The following is a 12197-nucleotide window of genomic DNA, read 5'->3' as shown; positions in this document are numbered from 1 at the left end:
TTTTAAATCAGATTTACTTTTACTATTGAGTTGTATGAGTTCCTTATATATTTTGGATATTATTCCCCAATTTTTGAATGATGAGGTTTGAAAATTTTTCTTTGTAGACTCTTCTTCAAAATTAATAGACTCAACTTGCAGGAGAGGTCACTAAGGATCACTGATAGGATTCTGAAAACAACTTCACCCCTTCTAGGTCACTGGGATGGAGGTAGGGCTGAAATCAATACTGTTTTCTCCTTGTAGCACAGCACAGCTGTCATAAGTACAAGTCACAGTTAACTTCAAAATGTCTATAATTTAATAAGCAAATTGTGCCTTCAAATATAAAAAGGTAGATTATACATAAGACATTCTAGATTGTGTTGCATATACAAGACATGCTTGAGAGCAGACAAAATGGAGATCAGTGTGATCTGGGGCATTTAGTTAAAACTTTCTTAAATAGCCTTACGTGTAAATTATGCTTTATATAAAAAGAGTAAATGATTCAGATACATGGGTAAAAGCACCAGAAATAATCATGGACAGAGTCAGTATTTATGGAAATAGGTATGACACTGGGAAAAGGAATAAAAGATATGCTAATCAATGGATATATAATTCCTTAGCTACCAAAGAATACTGTTGTTTTTTTTTTTTTAAGAATACTGTTTTTAAAACTGAATAGGGAATAGTCCTCCCCTTAATCTTAGTAATCTTCATGCAACTCCTAAGGCAAAACTTTAACCTGTCTATTGTATTTTTTTTTTCAAACAGGCACTCCATGGGGAGATTGTATGAAAACTTTTGCTCAATGAAAAACATATATATAAAGAAAAATTGATTTAAAATTTATTCTAAAAAATTTTAAATACTAACATTGAACTTATTTGAGGACACTGAAGCAAATATGGATACTTTAAATTTGCACACTGTACTTGTACAATTTCATAAAGACAAACTTTTCCCACTGTAAGCATCCTCCCTGGAATTATCAATACATTCTCATGAACCTGAGGTTTAGATTTGAGGTCATAGAGGCTGACATGTTAGAAGTCTGTGTGCCTGTATCACAGAGACAGTAGGAGAATCTGAAGAAGAAGCTCTTCTCTTTGTTGTAAAAATAAAAATTTTGAAGATAAAATAATACATGCTCTAAATTAGAATCTTATATTTCCATAATTCTTATCTCAACAAATAAGGTAGAGATGGCTGAGAATAACTGCTCCTTGGCAACTGAATTTATCCTCATAGGATTTACAGAACACCCAGATCTGAGGATTCTTCTGTTTCTGGTGTTCTTTATCATCTTTCTGATCACCATGGTGGGGAATCTTGGTCTCGTGGCATTGATAGTAACAGAGCAATGTCTTCATACACCAATGTACATCTTCTTGGGTAATCTTGCTCTGATGGATTCCTGTTGTTCCTGTGCCATCACCCCCAAAATGTTGGAGAACTTCTTTTCTAAGGACAAGATGATTTCTCTCTATGAATGCATGGTACAATTTTATTTTCTCTGTCTTGCTGAAAGTGCAGACTCCTTTCTCCTGGCAGCAATGGCTTGTGATCGCTTTGTGGCCATCTGCAAACCACTGCAGTACCACATCATGATGTCACAGAAACTCTGCATTCAGATGACCACATGGGCATACGTAGCTGGAAACCTGCATTCCATGATTCACGTAGGGTTTCTGTTTAGGTTAACTTTCCGTGGGTCTCATCAAATCAATCACTTTTTTTGTGATGTTCTTCCATTATACAGACTCTCCTGTGTGGACCCTTATATCAATGAATTAATGATATTTATCTTTGGAGGATCAGTTCAAATATTCACTATTACCATAGTAATAATTTCTTACCTTTATATCATTTTCACAATTTTCAAGATGAAATCTAAAGAAGGAAGAAAGAAAGCTTTATCTACTTGTGCATCCCACTTTCTCTCTGTTTCAATATTCTATGGTTCTCTTCTCTTCACGTACATTCAACCGAATTCAGTTAATGAAGAAGACAAAGATTTACCTGTTGCTATTTTTTATACTCTAGTGATTCCTTTATTAAACCCTTTTATTTATAGTTTAAGAAATAAGGAAGTAATAAATGTTATGAAAAAAATTATGAACATATCATAACATTCTGAAACAATTACCATGCCATGTGGACAGCTGATTGCAATTTGAGAAAACTTTTTTCAAAATCAAAGAATATTGAGAAAATGGGAAATGACAACTTTCAATATAAAATATTAAATTAGTAAAACATGATTAGTTTCTGAGATGAATAAACAAGTTCAGAAATGAGACTTTCTGCTAAAATGCACTCCAAAATATAAGCTACTAGTTTTCATCAGGGATAAACTAAATAATGCTCCTGAGTAACACAAAACTGTGTTCCATTACGATTAGTTTCAACAGTTACGATTAGTTTCAGAGTATAATAGTTACAATATTGCTGGCAAATTTCTGCAATTGGAAGCCATAATCTAACGAACTCTTCATACCTCAAGTTCTCAAAAATTAATTCCTTCTTAGGCAATACTGTGTGACAGAAGTAAGCTATATATTTCCATTTGAATATAAATTTTGAATTTAAGATATTATATTTGAATACGAATTCACATAAAACATGCAATTCATGGGGTCGCAAAGAGTCAGACACAACTGAGCGACTGAACTGAATTGAACTGAACACATATATATGGAATCTAGAAAGATGGTACTGCTGAACCTATTTGCAGGGCAGCAGTGGATACACAGACATAGAGAACAGACTTATGGGCGTGGAGGTGGTGGAGAAAGGAGAGGGTGAGATGTATGGAGAGAGTAACAAGGAAACCTTCATTATCATATGTAAAATAGATAGACATATAGTAAACAGGAATTTGCTGTATGACTCAGGAAACTCAAACAGGGGCTCTATAAAAGCCTATAGGGGATGGGATGGGAGGGAGGTTCAAGAGGGAGGAACATAAGTGAATCTATAGTTGATTACCAACAAAATTCTGTAAAGCAATTATTATTCAATTAAAAAATAAATTGAAAAAAAGAGGGACAGACTCAGCTCAAAGCCCAGTCCTCCTGGTTCTGATTCAGCAACTTGGGATTATATACCCCTCCCTACCCCCAGAAATTGAGCAAAGAGCAAGTTCAATCTCACAACCAGTGTAGGCTCTAGAAACTACATCTTTAGCCCCACCTTGTACAAAATTACTACTCTGCTTATTTAATTATATGCAGAGTTCATATGAAACGCTGGGCTGGATGAATCACAAGATGGAATCAAGATGGCTAGGAGAAATATCAACAGCCTCAGATATGTAGATAATATCATTCTAATGGCAGAAAGTGAAGAGGAAATAAAAAGCCTCCTGATGAGACTCAGAGAGGAGAGTGAAAAAGCTGGCTTAAAACTCAACATTCAAAAAACAAAGATCATGGCATGTGATCCCATCACCTCATGGTAAATAGCAAAAAAGTGGAAACAGTAACAGATTTTATTTTCTTTGACTCCAAAAAACTGAAGACTGTGATTGCAGCCATGAAATGAAAAGATGCTTGCTCCTTGGAAGGAAAGCTATGATAAACCTAGACAGTGTATGAAAAACCAGAAACATCATTTTGCTAACAAAGGTGCATATATATAGTCAAAGCTACGTTTTTTCCAATAGTCACGTATGGATGTGACAGTAGGACCATAAAGAAGACTGAGTGCTTAAGAATTGATGCTTTCAAATTGTGGTCCTGGAGAAGTCTCTTGAAAGTCCCTAGGACTGCAAGAAGATCAAACCGGTCAATCCTAAAGGAAATCGATCCTGATTATTCACTGGAAGGATTGTCGCTGAAGCTGAAGCTCCAATACAATGGCTAGCTGATGTGAAAAGTCGACTCATTAGAAAAGACCCTGATGTTGGGAAAGACCGAGGAGAGGTGGGGAAGGGGACAACAGAGAATGAGATGGCTGGATAGCATTACCAATTCAATGGACATGAATTTGAGCAAATGCCAGGAGATAGTTGGAGGACAGAGGAACCTGGCATGTTACAGTCCCTGGAGTCTCAAAGGGTTAGACAGGACTTAGTGACTGAACACCAATAGCAAAATTTATTTCCACCCTCCAAAACAGACCCCTTTTATTATATTAAGGAGGAAATAAAATTAAGAGAACTCTTAAGTGCAAGGTTTCATTTCAACTCTCTTCCCCCATAATATCACTTTATAATTTCTGACTGCTAGAAGGCAATGGCACCCCACTCCAGTACCCTTGCCTGGAAAAGCCCATGGATGGAGGAGCCTGGTAGGCTTCAGTCCATGGGGTCACTGAGTCGGACATGACTGAGCGACTTCACTTTCACTTTTCACTTTCATGCATTGGAGAAGGAAATGGCAACCCACTCCAATGTTCTTGCCTGGAGAATCCCAGGAACAGGGGAGCCTGCTGGGCTGCTGTCTATGGGGTCGCACAGAGTCGGACACAACTGACTGACTTAGCAGTAGTAGCAGCATTCTTTTCATTTATTCCATGGATCAGACACCACCCAGTGAGGATATGGAAAAAGAAAATGCAATATTACTGACAGTTTATTTTTATTTTCACAGGACTTACATACCAACCAAATGGCAGATCCTCTTGTCATTGGTGTTCTTTGTGATATAGATCGCCACTATTGCGAGGACCTTTGATCTGACTGCTCTGTTATGGAATGACCCCCCACCTTCACATGCCTATGTACTTATTCCTTGAGAATCTGGCCTTTGCAGATTTCTAGATATCATCCACAGTGACCATCCTGCCCCCAGCCAGTTGCTAGAGAATCTCTTTGCCAAGAGCAAAATGATCTCTCTCACTTAATGCAAGATACAATTTTTTCCTTTGCAATCAGAGCAACCACAGAATGGTTTTTGCAAGCAACTATGACGTATGGTCACTACGTGGCCATATGCAAATCATTACTTTATGCAGTAAATATGATCAATAGACTATGTAACCGGCTGCGACTTTTGTCATTTTTAGGTAGCCTTGTTCATGCCATACTTCATCATGTTTTTAAATTCAGATTGTGTGTGTTAGTTGCTCAGTTGTGTCTTGATTCTTTGCAACCCCATGGGACTGTAGCCCACCAGGCTCTTCTGTTCATGGGACTCTCCAGGCAAGAAGACTGGAGTGGGTTGCCGTTTCCTCCACCAGGGAATCTTCCTGACCCAGGGATCAATGTCTCCTGCATTGACAGGCAGATTTTTACCATTAGCACCAAAGTCAGATTAACCTTCTGTAATTCTATAATGTAGTACATATACTGTGACATTGTTTAAGATTTCATGTTCTGACCTCTGCATTAATTTTCTGATTGTATTTATTTTCTCTGGATCAATACAGGTGTGCATCATTCTGACTGTTCTTTTCCCTTATAAAGTTGTTCTGTTTACAATATTAAAGAAGAATTCTGTACAATGCATGTGTGAATCTGTGTGAGTGCACACCCAGTTGTGTCTGACTCTGCGACCCCATGGACAGTAGCCTGCCAGGCTCTTCTGTCCATGGAATTTTTGCTGTTTCCTTCTCCAGGGGATCTTCCTGAACCAGAAATCCAATGAGCATCTCTTGCATCTCCTGCATTGGCAGGCAGGTTCTTTACCAGCTGAGCCACGAGGGAAGCCTGTACAAAGCATAAGGAAAGCCTTTTACACATCTCCTAACTATCTCTTTATACTCTGACCCTCTATTCTCCATGTGTGTGCTCCCTGGATCTGCAGAAGCAGATGTTCAAGATACCATGGACACTCTATTTGTGAACTGTCATAATTCCTTTGTTAAATACAGTCATCTAGTCTGAGCAATAAGAAAATCATAGATTCTCTGGCAAAATGTTAAAGAAAAATGTTTAGATCTCATACTAATGTGTTCTTCATTCATTAGAAGTCACATAAGTGTGCAGATTAGATATGTATTGATTAGTGTTCAAAGTTTTTCATTTATAATTGCCCTAGAATTTTAATGACTGAAAGAGTATTAATAAATATATTAAAATATATGAATGTGTGCATGCGTGCATGCTAAGTTGCTCCAGTTGTGTCCGACGGTTTGCGACCCTAGGGACCATAGCCCCCCAGGCTCCTCTGTTTATGGAATTCTCCAGGTGAGAATACTGGAGTGAGTTGCCATGCCCTTCTCCAGGGGATCTTCCCGACCCAGGAATCAAACCTGAGTCTCTTACATCTAACCTGCATTGGTCGGCAGGTTCTTTACCACTAGTGCCACCCGGAAAGACCAAATTATCCCAAAATATCAAAGCCATAGAAAAACTTAATTGAGTGTTCGAGTTAAATTAAAGTAATTAAAGAGGAAAACAACATATTATACACAGATGTTCTCAATGTGGCTTCATAAATGCGTTATGCACTACAATAGTGCAATTGCTCTAGACTCAATTCTCATATTACACAGATAAATCAGCAGAAATGAGAAGACAAAAAGAAAAAATGAGAAAGGAGTTAAATAAATGAAAGTCAGAACAAATTATAAGAGGATGTTTTTAGCCCAGTGGGTGTCCATAAATAATGAGAAGAGGGGAGCTGCCTCTCATTGTCCATGATACCTTGAAAGACAGTCTAGTTTTCTTGTGTGTTATACAGTAATCCGAAAAGCTTCACTAATTCAGAAAGCTAAGAGATGAGGTTTCAGATTTAATTGATGGGCATAGAGAAGAAAAGTGAAGTGGCAGAATAGGAAGGAAATGGGCTCAACCTTCCTACAATTTAGAAATGATGAAACTGATAAGAAAAAGGAAGTAATATGGAAAAATTATTGGAATATATTGTTGAGTAACAGAGGCTTCAAATGCATATTACCGAAGTTCAAATAATTGTAAGATGATATGATATCATCTTATCATATCATATGAGTAGCTGGGAAAGATAAAATGAACCAGGAGCTTGCATGATTTGTGCCCCTGAAGTGCTTAAATGTCATCTTTTGTCCGACTTTATACTCTGATAATATGTGATTTATCTTCAGGTCCATTTCTTTCCTTCCAATCTCACCACTGAATCCATACACATTCCTATTGACACCACTGAGGACCTAAAATTACTCACATTTGTCATTTGTAACAGTTTTGTTACTTCTTTTATGTCATGTTGATATTCTCTTACTTCCCAAACATTACTGTTAGATTATTCTTTATAAACAGAATTCTGATTAAATAATATTCCTCTTCAATAACTTTTGATGGATTGCCATTGCCACCAGACTATGCATGTATATATGGTATACATATGCAGAACTTCATATATGAATGTTCAATTTGTTAAGATCTATGCAAAGAGTCGGACATGACTGAGTGACTGAACTGAACTGAACTGAATGTATAGATAACATGATAAACACACACACACACACACTACTCTGAATTTGCTGATATTATTTGAGCATTTTTCTTCCAAATTTAACTCTGAAATCTCTGCTTCCACAATTTTCCTAATGGACCATATGTTATACCAAAATTAATTATTGAAAGTCTCAGGACAAAACTTTCTTTCTGGTACATGTTTTATTTTCATACAGGTCTCTCCACTGAGAATGCTCCCTCTAGGTGTCTATCTTCATCTCCAATTGAAATGGTCCTTCCTTCAAAGTTTAAATGTTACAGTTTTGTTTCTACAAATGATCTTGTGTAATAGTGTAATACTTATTTTTAGCCTATATGTTTTTTTTTAGATTACAGTTTACAAGTCTCGCTATTCTTTAATCTTTTGTGGTGCTTATTAGCACAACTGTTTACATACATGAAGTCCTAAATAAGCATTTAAGAAATATATGTAAAATTGAAATAAATACTACTTTCAGTTCAGTTCAGTCACTCAGTCATGTCTGACTCTGCGACCCCATGAACTGCAGCACGCCAGACCTCCCTGTCCATCACCAAATCCCAGAGTCCACCCAAATCCATGCCCATTGAGTCAGTGATGCCATCCAACCATCTCATCCTCTGTTGTCCCCTTCTCCTCCTGTCCTCAATCTTTACCAGCATCAGGGTCTTTTCCAATGAGTCAGCTGTTTGCATCAGGTGGCCAAAGTATTAGAGTTTCAGCTTCAACATCAGTCCTTCCAGTGAACACCCAGGCCTCATCTCCTTTAGGATGCACTGGTTGGATCTCCTTGCAGTCCAAGGGACTCTCAAGAGTCTTCTCCAACACCACAGTTCAAAAGCATCAATTCTTTGAAACTCAGCTTTCTTTATAGTCCAACTCTCACATCCATACATGACCACTGGAAAAACCATAGCCTTGACTAGACGGACCTTTGTTGGCAAAGTGTCTCTGCTTTTGAATACGCTGTCTAGGTTGGTCATAACTTTCCTTCCAAGGAGTAAGCATCTTTTAATTTCATGACTGCAATCACCACCTGTAGTGATTTTGGAGCCCCAAAAAATAAAGTCAGCCACTGTTCCCACTGTTTCCCCATCTATTTCCCATGAAGTGATGGGCCCGGATACCATGATTTAGTTTTCTGAATGTTGAGCTTTAAGCCAACTTTTTCACTCTCCTCTTTCACTCTCATCAAGAGGCTCTTTAGTTCTTCTTCACTTTCTCCCATAAAGGTGGTGTCATCTGCATATCTGAGGTTATTGATATTTCTCCCGGCAATCTTGATTCCAGCTTGTGCTTCCTCCAGCCTAGCGTTTCTCATGATGTACTCTGCATATAAGTTAAATAAGCAGGGTGACAATATACAGCCTTGACGTACTCCTTTCCCAATTTGGAACCAGCCTGTTGTTCCATGTCTAGTCCTAACTGCTGCTTCCTGGCCTGCATACAGGTTTCTCAGAGGAAAGTCAGGTGGTCTGGTATTCCCATCTCTTTCAGAATTTTCCACAGTTTATTGTGATCCACACAGTCAAAGGCTTTGGTATAGTCAAAAAAGCAGAAATAGATGTTTTTCTGGAACTCTCTTGCTTTTTCAATGATCCAGCAGATGTTGGCCATTTGATCTCTGGTTCCTCTGCCTTTTCTAAAGTCAGCTTGAACATCTGGAAGTTCACGGTTCACGTATTGCTGAAGCCTGGCTTGGAGAATTTTGAGCATTACTTTACTAGCATGTGAGATGAGTGCAATTGTGCGGTAGTTTGAGCATTCTTTTGCATTGCCTTTCTTTGTGGTTGGAATGAAAACTGACCTTTTCCAGTCCTGTGGCCACTGCTGAGTTTTCCAAATTTGCTGACATATTGAGTGCAGCACTTTCACAGCATCATCTTTAAAATACTTCAAATGAAGTTAGAGTCTTTTACTTGATATCAATTTTGTAATGAGTTCAGGGGGATCACTTGCCCTGGGATGACTACTGCATGTCAGTTTACCACTCTAAGTTTCTTTCAAGACAGTCACAAGTATCATACACCTAAAGTGAATTAAATATTTTTCTTTTTATCATGAGGATTATTTCCTGGGATGTATCAGGAGAAGCTCTTAAGTTAGATGTTTGCATCAAAATATTTACAATAATATTATTGTTACATATTTCTGGAGGTACTCACAAAGTTAAACCAGGTCAACTTCCAAGAGAGATACATTTGTTATCACTGGAAAAAAATTACTTGTCGGGATTATATGATTTTTGGACCATAATTCTCAAGGAAATTTCATATGCAAGCTATTCCTTATGCTGTAATAATATGATGAGAAGGGATGTAAGTCAGCCTCATTTGAGGGTTACAGTTAACAACTGTATCATGATATTTCCATTTATTTTTCAGTATAAAGGAAGAGGTTCACTAAATATACAGTCTTTATATCAATCAGAATTATCCAGGGTAGTACCAACGGTAGGTACACATATATGAAGACAAATATAGAAATGACCTTATATCACTCTCTTCATAAACCTATACCTACACATACATCTATATCTAAGTATATATATTATTAGATTTTGGTCACCATATTATGGAGGCTGAGAATACCTGTGATCTGTTATCTGCATGGTAGAAATCCAGGAAAGCTGAGGCAGTTATCAGGTTTGAAATCAAAGAACTGATGGTATACATTCTAGACCACGTATGAAAAGCTGAGAGCCAATAGCATGGAGGGCAAAATAAGATTCATGTTCTGTCATGAATCAGATTCAGTCAGCCTTCCTCTGCCTTTCTGTTCCATACAGGCCCAGAATGGATGAGATTTCACTCACATACAAAGGGTGCTGTAATCCACTTTACTAAGTCTACTAAGTCTATACTAATCTCTTCTAGAAACACACAGACACACACAAAAATAATGATAACTGGATATCTGGGCAATCTAGATCAAGTCAACGTGACACAAAATATGAACCACCACAAGTTCACCTGTTGTCAGCTTAGTTACCACACATAGCTGATGGTAAAGAATCCGACTGCCAATGCAGGAGATGCAAGAGAAACAGGTATGATCTACAGGTTGAGAAGATTCTTTGGAGAAAAAATGGCAACCCACAACAAACTGTGGAAAATTCTGAGAGAGATGGGAATACCAGACCACCTGACCTGCCTCCTGAGAAATCTGTATGCAGGTTAAGAAGCAACAGTTAGAACTGGACATGGAACAATAGACTGGTTTCAAATTGTGAAAGGAGTACATCAAGGCTGTATATTGTCACCATGCTTATTTAATTTATATGCAGAATACATCATGTGAAATGTCAGGCTGAATGAAGCACAAGCTGGAATTAAGATTACAGGGAGAAATACCAATAATCTCAGATATGCAGATGACACCACCCTATGACAGAAAGCAAAGAGGAACTAAGGAGCCTCTTGATGAAAGTGAAAGAGAAGAGTGAAAAAGCTGGATTAAAACTCAACATTAAAAAAAAAAAAAGATCATGGCATTGGTCCCATCACTTCATGGCAGAGAGTTGGGGAAACAATGGAAATAGTGACAGACTTTATTTTTGGGGGCTCCCAAATCACTGCAGAAGGTGATGGCAGCCATGAAATTAAAAGACATTTGCTCCTTGGAAGAAAAGCTATGACAAAACTAGACAGCATATTAAAAAGAGGAGATGTTACTCTGCCAACAAAGGTCTATATAGTCAAAGCTATGGTTTTCCCAGGAGTCATATAGATTTGTAAGAGCTGGACCATAAAGAAAGCTGAGCACCAAAAAATTGATGCTTCTGAACTGTGGTGTTGGAGAACACTCTTGAGAGCTCCTTGGCTGCAAGGAGATAAAACCAATTATCCTAAAGAAAATCAATCCTGAATATTCACTGGAAGCTCTGATACTTTGGTCACCTGATGCGAAGAACTGACTCATTAGAAAAGACCCTGATTCTGGGAAAGACTGAAGGCAGGAGGAGAATGTGACGACAGAGGATGAGATGGTCAGATGGCATCACCCACTTGATGGACATGAGTTTGAGCAAACTCTGGGAGTAGGTGATGAATGGGGAAGCCCAGCGTGCTGCAGTCCATGGGGTCACAGACTTGGATACGACTGAGCATCTGAACTAATATTCCAATATAGACTGCTATGTATAAACCTAATGGCAACCACAAACCAAAAATCATAATAGATACAACACATAAAAAGTAGAAAGAAATACAAGCCATAAGGTTATCAAGTCAGAAGGGAAGAAATCAAAGAAGAAGAAAACATAAAAAAAGAAGTACAAAACAACTAATAAAATGGCATTAAGCACATACTATCAATAATTATTTTAAATGTAAAAAGACTAAATGCTTCAACCAAAACATACAGAAAGGCTGAAGGGATACAAAAACAATACCCATATTTATCCCACAGATACTCACTTCAGGTCTAAAGACCCACAGAGACTGAAAATGGAGGGATGAAAGTTATTCCATATAAATGGAAATCAAAATAAAGCTAGGGTGAAGTGAAAGTGAAAGTTGCTCAACTGTGTCTGCTTCTTTGCTACCTGGACTATAAAGTCCATGGAATTCTCTAGGCCAGATTACTGGAGTGGGTAGCCTTTCCCTTCTCCAGGGATCAAACCCATGTCTCTAACACTGCAGGCAGATTCTTTACCAGCTGAGCCACAAGGTAGCAATACTTATATCAAATGAAATAGACTTTAGAACAAAGACAGGAACAGGAGACATAGAAACACACTACATAATGATCAAGGGATCACCCAAGAAGATATAACCATTGTAAATATTTATATACTCCACATAGAAGCACAATACAGAAAGCAAATATTGATGAACATAAAGGAAG

At 37.8% G+C, this 12197-nt stretch overlaps 1 protein-coding gene and 1 pseudogene across 1 annotated transcript; both read left to right on the top strand.

Moving 5' to 3' along the window:
• Positions 1-1190: 1190 nt before the first annotated feature.
• On the top strand, positions 1191-2117 carry LOC104994744 (olfactory receptor 5K1-like). The gene has a single exon (XM_010848394.1). It carries the CDS (start codon positions 1191-1193, stop codon positions 2115-2117), a length of 927 nt encoding a protein of 308 aa, XP_010846696.1.
• A 641-nt stretch (positions 2118-2758) lies between these two features.
• LOC104994743 lies at positions 2759-5454 on the top strand (annotated as a pseudogene).
• Positions 5455-12197: the final 6743 nt, after the last annotated feature.

Source organism: Bison bison, unplaced genomic scaffold (assembly GCF_000754665.1).
Source record: "Bison bison bison isolate TAMUID 2011002044 unplaced genomic scaffold, Bison_UMD1.0 scf7180017864265, whole genome shotgun sequence".
Classification (NCBI taxonomy): Eukaryota; Metazoa; Chordata; class Mammalia; order Artiodactyla; family Bovidae; genus Bison; species Bison bison.
Note: the sequence above shows the minus strand (reverse complement) of the source record. Positions and strands in the feature narration are given on the sequence as shown.

Bases quoted from the DNA above. Each gene is read 5' to 3' on its own strand.
- LOC104994744 (XM_010848394.1), top strand. From the start codon at position 1,191: ATGGCTGAGAATAACTGCTCCTTGGCAACTGAATTTATCCTCATAGGA.